The following is a 22,027-nucleotide window of genomic DNA, read 5'->3' on the forward strand; positions in this document are numbered from 1 at the left end:
CCACTCCAGTTACTGCCATCTCTGTACTCCTAATTCTGTTACTTTTACGCTTGATTGTAGGCCCCTACATTTTAAATGCTCTAATCAAGCTTATCTAACAGAATTTTCTCTAATGGTTATTAGATCCCAATGCCAGGCGGTTCCCATGGAAGAGGCCAAGGTGTGACATGGTGCCACAACTGAAAAGGAGGTGGGAATGTGATGGATAAGGAAATGTTATAAAGAAACGTTACCTGTGGTATGCACGATGTGGTGCTTGCAAATGTTACCTTTGGTATACCAGGTCATCTGCTTGAATGAGTTAACCGCTAACCTTTTTCTTTTTTTTCCGCCTTTGTAACTAGGCTTGTGACTATTGTCACGTAGATTTATTTAGCAATTTGCCCTCATAATTCCTGACCAGATGTAACTGGGGGCTGCACTTTTGAGCTCCTGGCTTAATGTGTAGTCTTGGCCAGAAATGCCTCTATTTATTAATATCATATTTTTATCAGACTGGTGAATCTCTGAGTGACCCCAGACCCATTACAAAGACATCACAGTTGCTGCATTATGTAACTTAGATGCAGTGTGTCTAACTGGATCTCGAGGTAACAAGGGCCAAGTGGTAGCACTGAATCGCCAAAGGTGAGGTGAGCATGTTTACTGTAATGGACAGCACAGGCCAAATAATGCTCATAATGGCATGACTTATATAGACCTTTGGTACTAATCATGGTATTCCCAGAAATGAAATAGATAAGAAGACTACTAAATTCCCGCTTGATCTATATAAGCAGAAAAGTTCCAGAGTAAAGGAAACAAAGGCTGCTTTGAATTAAAGCAACAGAGAATCAAGGCCTCTTAACCAGTTTCCAGACTTGAGCCTGTTTCCTGATCCTGAGCCCCTTGATTGAAGGGGTGGCCAGGTCCCATCGAGGAAGGACCCTCCCACAGTCCCCAAAAGTATCAATGGTAAGCTTAGTTCTATCCTTCCTCAGAGGGCCCTGTGGCCTTTTGCTAGGGTAACTACACTGGGGAAAAGGAAATAATCAGACCTTTTGGGGCTTACTGGACACTATTTGGCCTGATCAGAAGACAGATGGATCCTGGAAAATGACAGTGGATTATTAGAAAGTTAATCAGGTGGTGACTCCAATTGCAGCTGCTGATATGGTTTCTTTACTTGAGCAGATTAACACATCTCCTGGTACCTGGTATGCAACTGTTGATTCTGTGAATGCTTTCTTCTCCATACTTGTCCATAAGGACCACCAGAATCAATGTGCTTTCAGCTGACAAGGTTAACAGCACAGCTTTACTGTTTTACCTCAAGGATATATTAACATTCTAGTCCTGTATCACACCTTAGTTCACAGGGATCTTGAATGCCTGTCCCTTCCACAAGGTGTCAAATTGGTCCATTATAGTGATGACATTATGCTGCTTGGATCAAATGAGCAGGAGTTGGCAACCACTCGGGAGTTTCTGGTACAGCATATGCACATCAGAGGATGGGAAACGAATCCATTCAAAATTCAAGGACCTTCCACCCCGGTGAAATTTCTAGGAGTTCAGTGGTGTGTGGTATGCAGAGATATTCCTGTTGTATTTGGCCCCTCCTATCACTAAGAAAGAAGCACAACGTCTAGTGGGGCCTGTTTGGATTTGGAGACAGCACATTTCCTCGCTTGGGTGTGTTAATCCACCCAAGTGACTCTGAAAGCTACTAGTTTTCAGTGGAGCCCTGAACAAGAGAAGGTTCTTCAATAGATCCAGGTTCTGTGCAGGTTGCTCTGCTTCTTGGGCCATAAGATCCAGCAGATCCGATAGTACTCAAGGTGTTGGTGGCAGATAGGGATGCTGTTTGGAGCCTTTGGCAGGCCTCCAGAGGTGAATCACAGCAAAGGCACTTAGGATTCTGGAGCAAGGCCTTGCCATCGTCTGCAGACAATTATTCTACCTCTGAGAGACAGCTGTTGGCCTGCTATTGGGACTTAGTGAAAACTGCTTGATAAGGGGCCATCAAGTTACTTGACCTGAGCAGCCCATTATGAACATTATGAACTGGGTGTTATCTGACTCACCAGGCCATAAAGTTGGATATGCACAGCAGTAGTCCATCATCAAGTGGAAGTGGTATATATGGGATAGGGCTTGAGCAGGCCGTAAAGGCACAAGAACATTCCATGAGGAAGTTGCCCAAATGCCTATGGTTTCTACTCCTGTTACAATGCCTTCTGTTCCCAAGCATGCACCTATGATATCATGGGGTTTTCCCTATGATCTACTGACTGAGGAGGAGAGGACTAGGGCATGGTTTATAGATGGTTCAGTGCGTTATGTGGGCACCTCCCAGGAGTGGACAGCTGCAGCATTACAGCCCCTTTCTGGGACAACTCTGAAGGACTGTGGTGAAAGGAAGTCTTCACAATGGGCAGAACTTCAGGCAGTGCACATGGTTGTACATTTTGCTTGGAAGGAAAAATGGCTAGATGTGTGGTTATATACTGATTCATGGACTGTGGCCAGTGGTTTGGATGGATGGTCCAGGACTTGGAAGGAGCACAATTGGAAAACTGGTGAGAAAGACATTTGGGGAAGGTATATGTGGATAGAACTCTCTGAATGGGCAAAGGATATAAAGATACTTTTGTCACATGTTAATGCACAGCAGAAGGTGACCTCATCAGAGGAAGACTTTAATAATCAAGTAGATAAGCTGACCCATTCTGTGAACAGTGGTCAACCTCTTTCCTCAGCCATTTCTGTCATTGCCCAGTGGGCCCATGAACAAAGTGGCCATAGTGGCAGGGATGCAGGTTATGCATGGGCCCAACAACATGGACTTCCACTAACTAAGGTTGACTTGGCTATGGCTGCAGCTGAGTGCCAAATCTGCCAGTAGCAGAGACCAACTCTGAGCACCTGATATGGTAGCATTTCTTGGGGTGACCAGCCAGCAACTTGGGGGCAGGCTGACTACACTGGACCACTTCCATCCTGGAAAGGGCAGCATTTTGTCCTTACTGGAACAGATACTTATTCTGGGTATAGATGTACTTTTCCTGCACATAGTGCTTCTGCCAAAGCTACCATCCGTGGGCTTGCAGAATGCCTTATCCACTGCCATGGTATTCCACATGGCATTGCTTCTGACCAAGGAACTCACTTCACAGCCAAGGAAGTACGGCAGTGGGCTTATGATCATGGAATTCATTGGTCTTACCATGTACCCCACCACCCTGAAGTAGCTGACTTGATAGAATGGTGAAATGGCCTTTTAAAGAAATAGCTACAGTGCCAACTAGGTGGCAGTAGCTTGAAGGCTGGGGAAAAGTCCTCCAGCAGGCTGTATATGCTCTGAATCGGTGTCCTATATATGGTGCTGTTTCTCCTACAGCCCAGATTCACAGGTCCTGGAATCAAGCGGTGGAAATGGGAATTGTCCCGCTTACCATCACCCCAAGTGACCCATTAGCCAAATTTTGCTTCCTGTTCCTGCATCTTTACCCTCTGCTGGCCTAGAGGTCTTGGTTCCAGAGGGGGTAGTGTTCTTGCCAGGAGACATGAAGAATATTTCATTGTACCTAAGACCTGCCCCAGTCCACTTTGGGCTCCTGATACCCTTGAGTGATTAGGTTGAAAAAGGAGTTACAGTGTTAGCAGGGGTGACTGATATAGACTACAGGGGAAATCAAACTGCTCCTCCACAATGGAGGTAAGGAAGAGCATGTCTGGAATGCAGGAGATCCTTTAGGGTGTCTCTTGGTGTTACCATGCCCTGTTATCAAAGCCAATGGACAATTATAACAATCCAATCAAGGCAGTGTGATAAAAGGCCCAGATCCTTCAAGAATGAAGGTATGGGTCACTCCACCAGGTAAAGAACCTGCCGAGGTGCTTGCTAAAGGTGGAGGAAATACAGAATAGGTAGAAGAAGGTAGTTATGGCCACATGACCAGTTACAAAAACAAGGATTGTAATTGCCATGAGTGCTTCTACCCTACCTTGTTAAGAGTGTTTGTGTATATGTTCATCAATATTAAGATGCTTTTGTTTTTCTCTTATTTCTCTATTAGGTAATTAATACTGATTAAGATCATATTACTAGCTAACTGCCTGTTGAATTTATATTTGACTAATCATATTAGAGATTAAGCATTCTTCAAGGAACCTTCCTTTGTGGTGGGGGAAGATTGTGTGTTTCCGGTTATATATGGGATGGTTATACCATGTTACTGTTTTCATTTGGAAATTAAGTATGATGTAAGGAGATATGGTTTGGTGTCAAGTTGACAAGGGGTGGACTTGTGATGGTTAAGTTTTGTGTCAACCTGATCTGTTTAGGAATCCACAGACATTAACCATAAGTGGGTCTCTGAGGTTGCTTCCAAGGAGAACTAAAGGAGGAATCCTTCCCCCAGGGTGAGCCATCCCCCCAGAGTGGATGGCCCCTCTTGGAAGGGGGCTTTATCTAAGGAAGCCCAGGGAAGTTAAGTAGCCCCTCCTCCCACCTAGCTGCTCACTGCTTGCTGCTTTCCAGTGTAGACTGAAGACTAGTGTGGACTGAAGACCAGCATGGGATGAAGAGTAGAGGCTCTCCAGGAAGCCTCCAGGCCTTTGGTGCTTGAATGGGACTGCTGAGGCATCCAGGCTTGTGGACTGAGCAGCTCCTGGGTTTCTTTGACTCTCAGGCTACAGACTGCTATTGCTAGACTGCTGTAAGCTAATCTAATAAATTCCCTTTAAATACAATTCATTCTATTGCTTTACAGGCAAGAGCCTTAACCACTGATCCATCTCTCCAGCTCTTATCAGTCTCTTATTATAAATAACCCATCTTCCAAATACTAAGTGTTCTCAGCAGTAGGTAGCACTCTAGGTAGTGAGTGATAGTTCACACATCCACTAAAGGAAGATGACATCTCCAAACTATGAGGGGAAGAAAGTAAGCAATTCAGCTGTGGCCCCAGTAAAAGTAAGGCCATGCAGGCGTAGGGAAGAAACCAAGCCTAGGCCAGCCCCAGTAAAAGGCAATTTTCCACTCACTGTAGCTACTTGCTATTTGGCCTTGATGGGTGGTGCTGCCTATGTGAGAACTGAACCCTTACATTGTGAACCCTGTGTCTTACCGGCCAAGCACTAGATTCTGGCCCTAGTTCCAGAGTACAGAAGTAGGCAGAGCAAGGCTCCAATGTCTACGAACTTTAAATGGGAAAACTCAGACTGAAGAGAAGATGGGAAAAGAAGGGTGGAAAATAACAAAAAGTGGTCACACAGACCAAAGACAACCTGATAAATACATCAAACAGAGAAGGTTCAGAGCATACTCAGTTTACAGCATTTGCAGATTCCAGCAACAATGGAACACCACACTGCCCCGCCCAGCAGGGCATTTGGGCAGAAGTCCTTTTCCTGTACAGCATCACATTCTCCCCAGTTCTTTCCTTCCCATAACACATTAGTATCAACTCCTATGTGAAATGCCATAGGAGAGCAATATGGTCTAAACAGGGCTGGAATGGTCTCCTGTTTATTCATCCTGTTTTGTTTTTGAGGCAGGGTCTTGCTATGTAGTCTAGGCTGGCTTTGAACTTGCTATTTAGCCCACACTGGCCTTGAATTCATGGTGACTCCTAGACTTACTAGTACTGAGATTACTGGCATGGGCCATAATACCTAGCATGAAACTGCCTTTTTGGTTCATAATTTTTATAAGCCACTTGGAATGCTTTTGCAAATTATACAGACCAAAGAGGCAGAAATAGTAGTCTCACTCTGCAATCTGCCAGGAAAACTGGTTTTATCTTGTATAAATTACAAAAGAAAATCCAAGTGTTCTAGCAAGAGGCTTGGGCTATAAAGAGACTATAAACTGCCTCTACCCTACTCCAGAGAAGTAACTATAAGTCCTCTCAACCACTAAACCCTCAAAACCTTCATTTTTCAGGCTAGAAATAGAAATTAAATCACTCACCCTGTTTTTTTCTTTTTTAACATAACTTCTGTAATTAGTTTCTTTCTCTATACAAGATGAAATAAAGTTTTGCATTCAGGGTATTTCATGGTAAAAAAGAAGTGAAGTTACCACCATGAAAAGAAAATGGGCCAGTTTTGTATCACAGCTGCTCCTGTGACAGCCCAGGATTGGTGCTGTGCTAGGACTATGTACAGTGTAGACTTCATGTGGGTCTTACAAGAAATATAAATCAGTAGGAGTCTCTTCTTCATCTATCTTCCCAGCTTCTATGTGCTGACTGCATTGGCCAAGATTGGTATTTGCCACAGCCTACCCAGAGCCTTTGGCCCCCAGGCAAACCCATGGAAGCAATTATATGTCTGGGATTCCCAAACCCAGTTCTATTGGCAACATAGCGAATATACCAGAACCAACCCAGTTAACTTCAAAATGCATTTTTACTTAGTATTTCAATGGTTAATAAGTAAAAAAGAATGTCTCTGGAGTTGTCAAAGTACAGGCATATTGTTAATGATGGGCGCATTAAAAACTGGAAAACCGATGGGGCTGAAGAGATGGCTTAGCAGCTAAGTGCTTGCCTGTGAAGCCTAAGGAGTTCAGTTCAAGGCTTGACTCCCCAGGATCCACATAAGTCAGATGCACAAGGGGGCACATGCGTCCGGAGTTTGTTTGCAGTGGCTGGAGGCCCTGACACACCCATTTTCTATCTATCTGCCTCTTCTTCTCTCTGTTGTTCTCAAATAAATAAATAAAAACAGACAAACAAACAACCTGTAAAACCAAGACAGTATCAATTTGGCTGCGGAATACATGGATATTTGTGTTTGTCTGTCTGTGTAGGTTTGACTGTCTAATTATATTTAGTTTATTTAACCCCATTACTCTCTAAGGCTGCCCATATCCTTTGCTAGAGTTTTTAAAAAAGATTCCAGCTGAGAAATATTTTTTTCTTCTGTAACAGTATTAGTTCTCACAGCACTCTTTGTATACTATTACTTTCCAAAATGGGGTCTTAGGCCTTTCTACCACATGAGTGTAACTTAGTGTAACCTAGTTATGGTCCTACTGACATTGTTAGATCAGAGATCAGGCCATCAGAAACAGCATGCAAGTGTATAGGGAGGATATCAATACAGATGAAAAACTTAAAGAAAGAAGGCAATAAGGAAGCTTGAAATGTAAAACTTAGAAGAGAAGCCCAGCCAGGACAAAATAACAAAACAAAACAAAAGCAGTTGAGATTCATCAGACTAGAGGATGGCCTGGGGGTGTAGCTTGGTGATACTATGCTTGCCAATCCTGGTTGGATCACCAGCAACACACACACACACACACACACACAGAGCCATATAAGATAACACAGAAGTCAAGGTTACAGAAAGAGATCTCCAGAACAAGTTATACAATGAGGGGACAAAGTTCCACCTTCTTCAAAACTCCTGAACCAAAACATTGAGGAAGGGACACAGAATTCAGTGAAAGTAACTTTCTTAGCTCTCTGCTGTCATTCCTACAGCCTGACTTTGGAACCTGATGTAAGTTCCACCCACTTGATACATAGTCAAAGAGTGCAATGAAGGAGAAAACCACAGGACCACAACTTCAACTAAGTTACCCACCATCCTTGCTCTTATGCCTCAAGTCAGTTCATAATGACTGCTTTCAATATGTAGCACAATAACTCACATGCTTCTTTAGGACAGCTAGGAGGATTAAACAAAAGAGTGCAATAGTCTAAGAAAAGTACTGTGTGCCTCTGAATCAGCTAATACACATTTAATGAGTCATTTTTAAAAACATGACAGCAAGAAAGAGGGAATAGAAGCTATGTAACTAGAGAGGTTTTTCTTTCATTTCTTTGTTCTGTTTTGTTTTCAGACCAGGTGTAGGATTGCAGATGCATGCTACCATGCTCAGTAGAAAGTTTTTTTCTGAAGCTTTCTCTTGATCAAGCCAAATAATAAACACACTCACTGGCCACCATTCCTTATTATGTGATTATTATTCTTTGTGTACTCATGGAAAATTGAGGGAGAAGTATATATTTTAACTACATAATGGGAAATGGCTTAATACCCAACACCAGCTGTGACTGGTAGGCAAAGGGCTGAACCATGTACTCCATGTAAAGTTGATAAGGCAGGCTGATTGTAGTGGATATAAGAGGTTTGGGGGAAAGCTGTATCTCAGTAACTGTAACTGTGAAGTGGAAACATCATAGCACTGACTACTATCATTTTATAAGGGAACTTTCTCTATGGGGCATGAGATATAATCTCCCAAATAGCTCAACATAATAACCAGGTGATGTTATTATCTTTTATTTATAGCCAGAAAGCTGAGACCCTAACTTGCTCAAATTCCCATGGCCTACTCTACCCAGAGCGTCCAGGAAGAGCTACCAGAAGAACTGAAAAATGGTTTTGAGAAAATATACTAGGGACACTATCTGGAAATGAAGGAGGTGGACAAGGAACCAAATGGAGCAGTTAAAACAAATAGCCTCTTCAGCTACCTTTCATTGAGACAATCACACAGGGAGATCCTGACACTATTCATTTCTTCTAGAGTAGCTCATTACATATTGTCTTTAGCAGGAAACATCTGAATTATCTTTCACATACCTGAGAACAATGGTATAGATACAAACTAGACACACATGTTTACACTGGTATTATGGAGCAGAAGAATTAATATAATATCTTTAAAACTCCTACTTAAAACCTAAGAATTCTCAGAAAGCAAGAGTTGAACTATTTTATATATCATGCTTAACATAAAATAATTCAATTTATCCAGTTTACCCTAAGGCTCTTTACTAGGGACAATTGCATTTTCCAGGGGACATATAACAACATATCAACATTATTCTGTCACAAGCAGCAGAGGCCAGCAGTATTATCAGCTCAGGAAAGGCTGGGGATGCAGATAAACATACTGGGATAACAAATCATCCAAGGCCCATATGTCAAGAATGCAGTCCTTGAGAAACACTGCCAAGTCAGAAGCAGGAAAGTAGAGAGCATGAAAGCTATTCTACATAGTCTTCTCTGGGAAGGTGGCTCGATGGTTAAAGGTGCTTGCTTGTAAAGCCTGCTGGCCCAGATTTGATTTCCTAGTACCTACATAAAATCAGAAGCACAAAGTGGCACATGCATCTGGAGTTCATCTGCAGTGGCAAGGCTCTGCCCTACTGATTCTCTCTCTTTCTTTCTCGTGCCACTGCAAGTGAACTCCAGATGCATGCCATTTTTTGCGTTTGGCTTAACATGGGGGAATCTAATTTGGGCCAGCAGGACTTGCAAGCAAGCACCTGTAACTGTGGAGCCATCTCTCCAGCACACTCTTTAGGTTATTCTAAAAGTAAATGCTTAGTAGAACTCTCCGGATGAGTTTAGTACATTTTCCCAAGGAAGTCTCTAAAAAGTAGTGTTGTATATGCAGTCTAGGGTACAGGGCAGGTGTTTTCTGCCAGAGGTTCACAAATCACCAGTACTTCTGCAAAAACTGCTCCTGACCTCATGACAACAATGGTTTATTTTGGAAGTACCTGAACAATTTAATAATACACAAGACCCAAATACTCTTAGAATTGGAGACAACCGGGTCTTGATAGGCAGCTCTCCAAATTTTTGTTATTACATTTTGCTGTCTAGTTCTAGTAAATGCTACTGAGCATTGAGAAAACTTGATCATTTAATTGTGGGCTTAGTAACATTATTTTTTTAAGAGGATTACACGACTGAAGACTACCATTTGAACAAGGAGTTGAGAAATACAGGAAGTCAGATTGAGGCAGGTCTTCTTCCAAACATGCCCAGGATAGGCAGTTCTAGGTGAAGATGAGATAAGACAGCTGATAAGACATGGTTCCCAAATCATATTTAATCAAGAAAATCGGAGTGGGTGGGTGGATGAGGCACAGCTTATCTTTGGAAGCGTAGCCACCTAGTCTATGGGAATTGCTGGCTCTCCATAGCAAATCCACCTGCAAGACATAGGATGTGCCCTGAGAACACTCAGTTTGAAATCCTGGGACCAAGAAGCAAAGCTGAGAGCATGTCGAAGAGGCAACTGGGGGTGTCAGGGGTGAGGTACGCGTAAGGCCGCACAGCAGAGCGCTTCCTCCCATCCTTGGCTGTCTCGAGTTCCTGGCATTACGCTGTCGCATTTGGCAAGATGGTAATACAGGGGGAGTCTCCCACAGGCAGCACTTAGGTTGAACCTCGGGCTTTTCGACTGAGAATGACAAGAGCCTGTGTTGTAACAGGCCTCGCAGGAGCTGGGCCCTGAAAAACCCTGCTCCCTCCGCACCCGCTTAGCGTCAGAGCTCTACTGATAGCACTGGGGTAGGGAGATCTCAGGGATCGACTCACCAATCTGCCCAATGAACTCGATTTTGATGCCCTGGTGCTCCAGTCGCTTGTTGGGGTTCTTCAGTGAAAGGCTCACTTTCCCAGAGACAGTCTCCCCGTCGTAGAACAGGAAATATTTCTCCTTCTTCCCGTCCTCGGTCTTGTGCTCCGCCCGCTTCCTACTCTCCGCATCGTTCAGCAGGATTTCCACCTCCACGCTCTGTCCGAAGCCAAAGAAGCTCATCGCAGTGCCGGGCCGAACGGGTCTGGGCCAAGACTGCTCCTTCCTGCCAGGCGCGGGGCTGCCCTCGAAGAAGGCTGGCAGCAGGCTGCTGCGGGAGCGCTGGCCGGCCTCTCCGCAGCCTCACTGGGCGGCGGACGAGGACCGAAGAGAGCCTGCTGCCCGGGGACAGTGACGGAAAGGGCGGCTTCGAGGCACGGAGCTCCACGGGGGGGAGGGCAAGCGCGGCGAGGCCCGCGGCCAGCTGCAGCGCCCGCAGCGGCGGTGCGCAGCGGGCACCTCGTCAGCTCCAGCAAGTGCGACAAGCCGCGGGCGGCGAGCAGTCGAGGCGGGCCGCGCAGCGCTAGGACGGGCAGCCGCAGGTCGGGCTTCGCTGCCCACCGGGTGGGGTCGATCACCTAGCAGCGCAGCCAGCTGCCCAGATTCCCACGGTGCAACGCACCGAGGTGCTTCAGCGGCTCGGGGCGGGGTTGTGGGGGTTAGGCTAGCTTGGGTCCCGACGCGTAGGAAAAGGCACACGCATGCGCACGCCCTTTTCCCGGGCTAGTCTCTGGGTAGCCAGAGGGGCGCTCAACTGCGCACGCGCAGTAAGGAGACTGGCTTGACAGTCCCTTAATTAATATGGCGGCACGAGCTTCCTTCCAACAGGATTCGGGCACAAACATTCTGTGAAAATCCTAAGTGCCGGTGTCTTCTCTTAGTGCTTCCGTCTGATTTCCCTTACTGTCTTTCCTGATAATCTTTGGGCTGCCTTTCCTATTCGGATGTGTGCAAAGCTCGAGTTCTCACTGGGTGAGGGTAGCGTGCTCACAAGCACGCTGAATGTCTCTCCACAGTGGAAAAGGTAACAGTTACTTCAGGAAGTACCATATTTCATTTTGCCTGCAGATTTCCTACCCTATAAGACCTAGAGGCCTTAGTTCCTGGCCACTTCCTAAACAAGAAAGCTAATATAAAAGCACCCTGAAGACCGTGTCCGCGCTGTCTCTACTGCGCAACCGAAGGACGACCCAGCTGCTTGGTTCATGCTGTGAACCTTGTCCAGCATGCTGATTGGTCAGTGTGAATCTGCTCCATTGTGATTGGTCTGAAGAAACGTCTCGGAGCGCGCGCGGAAGTGAGCTTCAAAAGTTGAGCTGCGCGGGGACGGCGGGTTTCTCCCTGGTCGTGATGGCGCTGTGGAAGGTGGAGAGCGGCCTGCAACCCTGGTGCCCGGGAGATCTCCGCCTCGGTGAGGAAAGCAGCGGCGAGTACTGGGGGCAGGGCTGGGGTGCTTTGTGCGGCCTATTGCCCCTTATCCTGCACGGTTGGGGGTGGGACTTGGAGCCCCTAGGTGTCTGCGTTGTGTGCGACCACTAGGCCTGTGTCGTGGTCCTGCCGGGCTTATGATAGGCGCCCAGTCCAGACAAATAAGTTTTAAAAAATGCTAAGCCGCCAGGATTGGCGTGAGTTTGAATCAACCTTTGCTACGTAATGAATTCAAGCCACAAGAGACTTTGTCCCAAAAGAACAAAACAACAACGTACTTGTGGACCTCTTCAGGTGCTAGTGCATCAGTTTTTTTTCTGCCTACACTTTAAAATTGTGATAAGTCTTCTTGGTCTTCTCTGTACCCATCTCTTCTGGTGGGTTTGAATAGCAAAAAATCTGTTTCTTCAGACGTACTCATTGGAATTCATAGTTGAAACTTCAACTAGATGTCTGAATGAAACCAGGATTCCATAAGCAAGCTAGTTGCACCAGCCAAACCACACACCTGGGAGTTTTCTATCCCATGTCCACTACCACGTGCTGTATAGCATGTAGGATCCAGTACTGTTACTGCTATCCAGGCCCGAGTCTTCATGATCAGTTAAGACAATTCCAGGAATATCTCAGCTCTTTTCTTTTTAAGATATATTTCAATTAATTTGCACGCGGTTGTGTGGGCACGCAAACAAACACGGCACTTTAAAAAAGTATTTTATTTAGTACTAGAGGGATGGCTTAGCGATTAAGGCATTTGCCTGTAAAGCTGAAAGACCCAGGTTTGATTCCCCAGGACCCACGTTAGCCAGATGCCCAAGGGAGCACATTCTTCTGGAGTTCCTTTGCAGTGGCTGGAGGCCCTGTTGCGCCTGTTTTCTCTCCCTCCCTCATTATCTGTCAAATAAATAAAATGTTTTAAAATATATTTATTTATTTAATAGAGAAACAGGCAGATGGGAGGGGGTGGAAGAGAATGGTTATGCCAGGGCCTGTAGCCACTTTAAAGGAACTGTAGAAACATGTGCATCTGGCTTATGTGGTTACTGGGGAATCCAACCTGTGTCCTTAAGCTTTGCAGGCAAGCACCTTAACTGCTACGCCATCTCTCCAGCCCAAACATGCCAGTTTTTGTGACAGTGGTTTGAGATTTGAGCCTGAATCAACAGACTTTGCAGTGTCTTTTAACCACTTAGCCATCTCTCCAGCCCCAACATAGCAGCTTTTTAAAAAATATATATGTATTTTTTTAGAACTAACTAGTAAATTTACTCAAATGAAAGAAGTTTGAATGTTACAGAAATGAAAAATATTAGAAATCTATATATAATAAAAAGTGAATATAAATTAGCCAAATCCATGGACATTTCCAGTTAAACATTCATACAAATAAATAATAACCTTTTACCTTTATATAAGGATAAAGTAAACAGACAAATATAATATGAAGATTCTGGCAAAAAAAAAAAAAAGAGCCACTAAAAATATTCTCAAGTTTAAAAACTGGTGTGGGATATATTTCAATACAACATCCTTTATGAATGCTAAACCCTTGATTTAATTCCATGATTTTATTATGCCAGAAGCATTGGGTCTTCTAATTTTTTGAAAGAGATACTGGTATAATAATACATTGGCTTATTAGTAATTAAGGCATTTTGTATACACAGTATCAGTGTGGGCTAACACAATTTTATACTGATTATTTACTTTGATGATTTAAACTTTCAGTCTTTTCAACAGAAGTAGCTGCAGACATTGAAGTGTCTTTTTTTATGTTATAAAACACAGTAAAATTAATGATTGGTTTTTGTAGTTCTTAGTACTAAGTCCTGTATTATTTTCTCGCATAGTATAAATTGTAGTCTCACGCAGGACTGCATGAAGACCCATCAGTTCTCACGCCATGCTGCAGACAGCCATAGAAACTGATGCAGCAACAGCGAACAGCCTCCTGGTGCGCAGTCAGCTCAGGGACTCCGAAGCTGCTCCTTTTGGCTATCTTTCCACTTCAATGTGAAGTAGATTGTTAGGGTTTCATTAGTAGTTTCATCATGTGGCTTTTAAAAGAAAAAAAAAAAAGATTTGATTTCTTCCATAGTCCACAGTTCTTAGAAGAGACTTACTTTTGGAAATAATTTAATCTGGTGATGTTTTCAATAACCAAAAGCTCTGTAGAAGATGAAATTTCTCAATGCACCTGTAATAAATAAGCATCTACAGCCTTAGCTATATTACCAATATATCCTGGAACCAAAGTAAGATGGTTTTCCTGTTCCCATAATCCACTTAATTGTTTCTTCAAAATGTTAATATATCCATCATTTATAATTTCCGTTTTCGATGATAGTTCTGACCACCACTTTTTTATTACTGCTTGAAGCCAGTTTAAGCCAACTATAACATATTCTTCAAATTTGCTTTTAAGTAATGACTTTACTAGAGGCAACAAGTCTACACAGCAGCCAAGTGAGATATATTGCTTTTCTTCCTGTAACCTATTAGTTAGAACAGGAAGGCAATCTACCACAACTCCAAGATCTTCTATCCTCACCAAATAGGCAACAAGTTCAGTTATACTTCTCTTTCTCCAGAAAGTTAAAGCTACATTTAATCTCAAATTCCTGCTGAATAAAACTTGGGCCATTGTTTCATGGTCCTGAGAAACCTCAGAAAAAAAGCCACTGTATTTTGATGATGGGCTGTTTGTGAAGAACCAGAATCACTAGAGTTGACCAAAAATGTTCTACTATCATGGCGTAATTTTTACAAGCCAGTTCATTTTCTTTTTTTGCCATGTCACAGTCCCCACTTTTAGGGGACTGTTTGTTTCGGTAACAGGGATTTACAAATGGGTGATGACCTTTCTTTCTGCAACAGATCACCTTGCGTACTTTATCTGGGCTTTTCACGACTTGTCCAACTGTTTTATGTAAGCAGCCAACTGTTTTGGAGATATCTTAATCTCCTTCATGTTCTTATTAGTGAAATTAGAGATCTTCTTTCTAGGAAGATCAATGGAATGATCCTCAATGTTATTACAGGAGTTCCGTTTTTTAACATTGTTGGTTTTAGATGCCATAATCTCTTAAATACCAGCACCTCATGGTCTGGCGCCTCAGCCCAACCACTGCGCTGTCCAGCTGTGCCCAGCAGCCTAGAGCATCCCTCGGCTCCCTGGCCCGGCCCCACTCAGAGCCATTCAGCGCAGCCCGCCAGGATCATATATGTATTTTTTTGTTTGTTTGTTTGTTTTTGAGGTAGGGTGTCACTCTAGCCCAGGCTGACCTGGAATTCACTATGTGATCTCAGGGTGGCCTCGAACTCACAGCAATTCTCCTACCTCTGCCTCCCGAGTGCTGGGATTAAAGGCGTGTGCCACCAAGCCCAGCCACATATGTATTTTTTATTGACAACTTCTATACATACAGACAACAAACCATGGTATTTTCCTCCCCTTCCTCTCCCTCCCCCACTTTCCCCTTCATAACTGCTCTCTGTCATATCCCTCCCTCTCTCCATTAGCCTCTCTTTTAATTTGATATCATCATCTTTTCCTCCTATTATGAGGGTCTTCTGTGGGTATTGCTAGGCACTGCTAGGTCTTGAATATTGGGTCCATATTTTGTCCAGACAGTAGTATGTAAGGAGTGGTACCCTTCCTTTGGCTCTTACATTCTTTCTGCCACCTCTTCCACAATGGATCCTGAGCCTGGGAGGGGGTGAGATGTTTCAGTGCTGGACACTCCCCCTTCCCTTCTCAGCACTGTATTGCCTTTCGGGTCATCCCAGTGGTCACCACCATTGGAAAAGAGAGAAGCTTCTCTAACCAGAAGTGAGAGTAACATTAATATATGAGTATGTACATTAAGTGTAGTGCTTTCAGGGCAATTTGGTGAGAGTAATACATGCATTTATCCAGACAAGAGCAGGCTTTATACCCCTAAGGCTCATGACCTCCTCTGCCATAGGCTTTTGATGAGGTCTTAAGTACAAGGCATGTATTCCCTCCCATAGAGAAGGCCTTCAGTCTAATTAGAGCGCAGTTGGTTTCCCTCAGAGCAGACATACCACTATTGCACTAGTTCATGATTTTGGCCTGTGTGGCCAAACTTGAGGTTTCCAGTGTCCACTGTTTTCACCGCTGGTGACTGCTGTCTCCCATAAGACTGCATACAGTGCAGCTTTTTCCAGCTTTCAGGTGGCTGGGCTACAGGGAAAAGGTTTTCTGCTCAGTTCCAGCTTGGTTCCTCAGTGGGCATGTGAAGTCTGTAGCAATAGGGTTTACCATGTCTTTCTCATGGGAAAGTAGATTTTCATATGTCTTACTGAGAATATCTTGAATTTTGATTGACCCTCCCCCCCACCTTTCTTTTATACAATCTCTTTCCCTGACCTTGCTTAGGCCTTTCCCCTCCCTTTAATCTATTCTACTTACATATATACAATACCATCCTGTGGTGGTTTGAATAGATGGCCCCCAATATATTTAGTTTTTTAAAATTTGTTTGTAGTTTGCATCTTCAGCCACCTGGCTGGAGGTAGTGTCACTGAGTGGATCTTAAGGTGTGGTGGTGGGTTTCAGATTTCAATCTAAAGATATGCAAAGTGTGCCTAGCAGGAGTTCCTGAAGTGTGCTGTACTGTGTGGCTTTTAAGCCTGTACTTCTCTCTCTCTGCTTGGTCCTGTGAAGGCAGGCCAGCTTCTTCTGCCATTTACGGAACTTCTCCTGGATCTGCAAGCTTCAACAAATATCCCTTCCTTCATAACTTTGCCTGGTCTGGAAGTTCTCAGTGAACCTGAAGCTGTCTGCTACATATCCCCTTAAGATCTTCTCTCTCCTTCCACTGTTATAGCCTTTTTCTAGCTTATGGGATTTTGCTACTGATTTTTGGTTCCAGATCACACACAAGTCTATACATTTGTAGCTAGGATCCATATATAAGAGAGAATATACAACGTTTGGCTTTCTGGACCTGGGTTACCTCGCTTAGTATAATCCTTTCCAGATCCATCCATTGCCCTGCAAATTTCATAATTTCACTTTTCTTTACTGCTGAATAGAACTCCATAGTGTAAATGTGCCACATCTTTATTATCCACTCATCTGTGCATGGACATCAAGGCTGGTTCCATTTCCTAGTTATTGTGAATAGAGCAGCAATATAATGGTTGTGCAAGTATCTCTAAGGTAGGTAGTGAGAAGAGTCATTAGGATATGTGCCTAGCAGTGCAATAGCTGGATTATATGGCAAATCTATTTGTAGCTGTCTCAAGAACCCACACTGATTCCCACAATGGCTATACCAGATTATATTCCCACCAACAAAGTAAAAGGGTTCCCCTTTACCACTTCACATCCTCACCAACATGTATTGCCATTTGTTTTCTTGAGGGTAGCCATTCTGACAGGTGAGAGATTGAGTCTCAAGGTAGTTTTAATTTGCATTTCTCTGATGGGTAAGTGTGGAGAACACTTTTTTAGATCTTTATATGCCATCTGTATTTCCTCTATTGAGAACTTTCCATTTAATTCCATAGCCCATTGTTTTTTATTTTTTTTATTAGCATTTTCCATGATTATAAAAAAATCCCTCCCCCCCCCAAACTTTCTCCTTTGAAATTCCATTCTCCATCATATTACCTTCCCATCACAATCATTGTACTTACATATATACAATATCAACCTATAAAGTACCCTCTTCCCTTCCTTTCTCTTCCCTTTATGTCTCCTTTTTAACTTACTGGCCTCTGCTACTAAGTATTTTCATTCTCACGCATAAGCCCAGTCATCTGTAGCTAGGATCCACATATGAGAGAGAACATGTGGCACTTGGCTTTCTGGGCCTGGGCAGGGGGCCAAATGGCCTCTGGCCTGCCACTTCCGCACAGGAAGTTAGAGTCTCCTGCTCATGCACGCTTACAACCAATCTTCTCAAAGGTCGCGGTATGCTATTGGCCCTTACATCTCACCCCACCCTAAAGTCTCCACCTTCTTTCTCAACATTATATAAACACACACTGAGCTCCTGCTTGGAAAGGACTCCTGACTCAGTGTGGTTTTTCTCTGGTGGCCAGGAGAGGTTTCTGGGTCGTCGGACGCTCATCATCCCCTCAACCCCTAGGAAGGAACCAGCAGTCCTGGTTCTTCCCTTGGCACTACCTGTGCGGGAAGGAGCCCAACATCTCACTTAGTATAATCCTTTCCAGATCCATCCATTTTTCTGCAAATTTCATAACTTCATTTTTCTTTACCGCTGAGTAGAACTCCATTGTATAAATGTGCCACATCTTCATTATCCACTCATCAGTTGAGGGACATCTAGGCTGGTACCATTTCCCAGCCATTATAAATTGAGCAGCAATAAACATGGTAGAGCATGTACTTCTAAAGAAATGAGATGATTACTTCAGATATATGCCTAGGAGTGCTATAGCTGGGTCATATGGTAGATTAATCTTTATCTGTTTTAGGAAACTCCACACTCTTTTCCACAATGGCTGGACCAGATTGCATTCCCAACAGCAGTGTAGAAGGGTTCCTCTTTTTCCACATCCCTGCCAACATTTATGATCATTTGTTTTCATGATGGTGGCCCATCTGACAGGAGTGAGATGGAATCTCAATGTAGTTTAATCTGCATTTCCCTGATGACTAGTGACGTAGAACATTTTTTTTTTGATGCTTATATGCCATTTGTATTTCTTCCTTGGAGAATGCTCTATTGAGCTCCATAGCCCATTTTTTGATTGACTTGTTTGATTTCTTATTACTTACCTTTTTGAGTTCTTTGTATATCCTACATATTAATCCTCTATCAGATATATAGCTGGCGAAGATTTTTTCCCATTCTGTAGGTTGCCTCTTTGCTTTTTTCACTGTGTCCTTTGCAGTGCAAAATCTTTGTCATTTCATGAGGTCCCAGTGATTAATCTGTGGTTTTATTGCCTGAGCAATTGGGGTTGTATTCAGAAAGTCTTTGCCAAGACCAATATGTTGGAGGGTTTCCCGTACTTTTTCCTCTAGCAGTTTCAGAGTTTCAGGTCTGATGTTAAGGTCTTTAATCGATTTGGACTTAATTCTTGTGCATGGTGAGAGAGAAGAATCTATTTTCATCCTTCTGCAGATATATATCCATTTTTCCCAACACCATTTCCTGAAGAGGCTGTCTTTTCTCCAATGAGTATTTTGGGCATTTTTATCAAATGTCAGGTGGCTATAGCTACTTGGGCTTACATCTGGGTCCTCTATTCTGTTCCACTGATCTACATGTCTGTTTTTGTGCCAGTACCATGCTGTTTTTGTTACTATGGCTCTGTAGTATAGGTTAAAATCAGGTATGGTGATACCACCAGCCTCTTTTTTGTTGCTCAGTATTATTTTAGATATTCGAGGTTTTTTGTGATTCCAAATGAATTTTTGGATTGTTTTTTCTATTTCCATGAAGAATGCTTTTGGAATTTTGATAGGGATTGCATTAAATGTGTAGATTGCTTTTGGTAAGATTGCCATTTTCACAATATTGACTCTTCCAATCCAGGAACAGGGGATGTTTCTCCCCTTTCTAGTGTCTTCTGCAATTTCTCACTTGAGTGTTTTAAAGTTCTCATTGTAGAGATTCTTTACTTCCTTGGTTAGGTTTATTCCAAGGTAGTTTATTTATTTTTTTTTTTGATGCAATTGTGAATGGGAGTGATTCTCTGATTTCATCCTCTGTGTGTTTGTTGTTAGCATATATGAAGACTACTGATTTCTGTGTATTTATTTTGTCTCCTGCTACATGGCTGTAGGTTTTGATCAGCTCTAACAGTTTGCTAGTAGAGTTTTTAGGGTCCTTTATGTATAGAATCATGTCATCTGCAAATAATGATAACTTGATCTCTTCCTTTCCAATTTGTATCCCTTTTATGTGTGTCTCTTGCCTTATTGCTATGCCATAGCCCATTTTCTGATTGGGTTGTTTGATTTCTTATTGTTCTATTTTTTGAGTTCTTTGTATATTCTGGATATTAATCCTCGGTCAGATGTGTAGCTGGCAAAGATTTTCTCCCATTCTGTAGGTTGTCTCTTTGCTCTATTCACAGTGTCCTTTGCTGTAAAAAAGCTTTGTAATTTCATGAGATCCCAGTAGTTGATTAGTGGTTTTAGTTTCTGAGCAATTGGAGTTATATTCAGAAAGTCATTACCAGTATGTTGAAGGGTTTCCCCTACCTTTTCCTGTAGAAATTTCAAAGTTTCAGGTCTGATATTAAGGTCCCTGATCCACTTGGATTTGATTCTTGTGCATGGAGCAAGACAAGGATTTTCATCTTTCTACATATAGATATCCAGTTTTCCCAGCACCACTTGTTGAGGAGGCTGTCTTTTCTACAATGAATATTTTTGGCAATTTTGTCTAAAATCAGGTCTTCTATTCTATTCCATTGATCTGCAAGTCTGTCTTTGTGCCAGTACTATTCTGTTTTTATTACTATGGCTTTGTAATATAGCTTAAAATCGGGTATGGTGATACCACCAGCCTTAGTTTTATTGCTCTTTTTTTGTTTTGTTTTGTTTTGTTTTGGCTATTCAAGGTTTTTTTGTGCTTTCAAATGAGTTTTAGGATTGTTTTTTCTATTCCTGTCAAGAATGCCATTGGAATTTTAATGAGGATTGCATTAATTGTGTAGATTGCTTTTGGTAAGATTGATATTTTCACAACATTGATTCTTCCAATCCAAGAACATGGGATGTCTTTCCATTTCCTTCTGTCTTCTGCAGTTTCTCGCTTAAATTATTTAAAGTTCTCATAGTAGAGATCTGTTGTCGGGAGCCATAGAGCAAAAGCCTCTCCATTTTGCCAGGGCCTTTTCTAAAGTTGACTCATTTATTAGAAAACTGGTCCATCCAGCTTGCAATTAGGAATGTAGGTCTGCAGACTGTTTGCAGAATCTTATCTTTTGCAAAAGGCCAGTTTACGGTCAGGCTGTGAAGCCATTAAGGAAAAGTTAGACACACACCTGGTTACATCTCCTCTAGGCTCCCTAAGATTAGATAAACACTCGGTTACATCTCTAGGTTCCCTAACAATCCCTCGGCCCTAAATCACTTCAGCCAGATTAACTTCCCACTTTCTTCCCCTATATAACTATTGTGTAAAATATAAAAATCTGAAGACCTTGATCAGAATATAGACTTAGTCTCCTTTGTGTCTTTTGTCTGTCATCCAGGTTAATTTCCCCTCGGGTCCTTGTTTGAGGAGTCAGTCACTTCCTTAGTTAAGTTTATGCCAAGGTTTTTTTTCTCTTTTTTTTTTTTTTTGAGGCTGTATTTTGATGCTAACTATGCCTCTACACTCCATAGTGCTACTTTTGATGGTACAACTTTGAGTCTATCGTTTTCAAATCTTTTCCAGATAGAGCATTGGCTTACCATGTAAGAGTTGTGGAATTCAATCCTCATGGCATGAAATAGCCTATGACATCTGAAATCAAATCAGCAGTGATTATGCATACACCATCATAAGACCCAGCCTAATAATATTCCCTTATAGAAAGAGGGTGAGGGTCGTTATATTTCACTAGACATTCTAGCCACTCCTTTTGTCCCCTAGATGCATGTAGTCTTTATGGGGGATGCTTAGTATACAGAAGGTAGGGTGCAGGCTACAGTGGCAGAGCTTTGGTTTGTTGTTACTGATGCTGGAATGGGTTTTTTAGTTAGTAACTTGCCTTAGGGTCACGTGACCCCTTACCATGTTTCCTAAGTAACCCCAATGAACAGTGAATTTGGCTGACCAAATTGGACTTGAGTGTCCTTTCTTTTGTAAATTATATTTTATATGAGCTTACAAAGTAGCCCATATGTATATCTAGAAATGTTTTTTTCTAGCATTTTAGAGTTCAAGGTTTTTGATGCATTTGCTGTTGATTTTTGTAGAGGATGAAAGATAAGGATGTCTTTTTATTCTTCTATATATAGGTGTACAATTTTCCCAGCACCATTTGTTAAGGAGTCTGTCTTTTCACCACCAAGTTTTTAAAAAATATTTTTTATTTTTATTTATCTCTGGGCGGGGGGGATGAATTAGTGTACCAGGCCTCCAGCCACTGCAAATGAACTCCAGATGTATGCGCCACCTTATGCATCTGGCTTACATGGGTCCTGGGGAATCAAACCTAGGTCCTTTGGTTTTGCAGGCAAACACCTTACCACTAAGCCATCTCCTCAGCCCACCACTGAGT

At 42.8% G+C, this 22,027-nt stretch overlaps 2 protein-coding genes and 1 pseudogene across 6 annotated transcripts in view; 1 reads left to right on the top strand and 2 right to left on the bottom strand.

Annotated features, from left to right (window-relative positions):
• Positions 1-10,775, bottom strand: part of Vps26b (VPS26, retromer complex component B) — a 29,955-nt gene extending 19,180 nt beyond the window's left edge. Inside the window, exon 1 of one of the 2 annotated variants that reach the window (XM_045146453.1) lies at positions 10,339-10,775. In XM_045146453.1, the coding sequence (XP_045002388.1) occupies positions 10,339-10,561 (223 nt within the window). In that variant the 5' untranslated portion in view covers positions 10,562-10,775. The remainder of the gene's footprint in view (positions 1-10,338) is intronic. The other variant, XM_004665501.3, reaches the window with a different exon arrangement.
• An 894-nt stretch (positions 10,776-11,669) lies between these two features.
• Positions 11,670-22,027, top strand: part of Ncapd3 (non-SMC condensin II complex subunit D3) — a 173,818-nt gene continuing 163,460 nt past the window's right edge. For 2 of the 4 annotated variants that reach the window (XM_045145064.1, XM_045145065.1), the window contains exon 1: positions 11,698-11,789. Coding sequence is in view for 2 of the 4 variants with exons in the window: in XM_045145067.1 (XP_045001002.1) it covers positions 11,729-11,789 (61 nt within the window). In the remaining 2 variants the exon portion in view is untranslated. Of the gene's footprint in view, positions 11,790-22,027 lie in introns of all 4 variants that reach the window. The other 2 variants (XM_045145067.1, XM_045145068.1) reach the window with 2 other exon arrangements.
• Positions 13,995-14,889, bottom strand: LOC101612982 (annotated as a pseudogene).

Source organism: Jaculus jaculus, chromosome 3 (assembly GCF_020740685.1).
Source record: "Jaculus jaculus isolate mJacJac1 chromosome 3, mJacJac1.mat.Y.cur, whole genome shotgun sequence".
NCBI lineage: Eukaryota > Metazoa > Chordata > Mammalia > Rodentia > Dipodidae > Jaculus > Jaculus jaculus.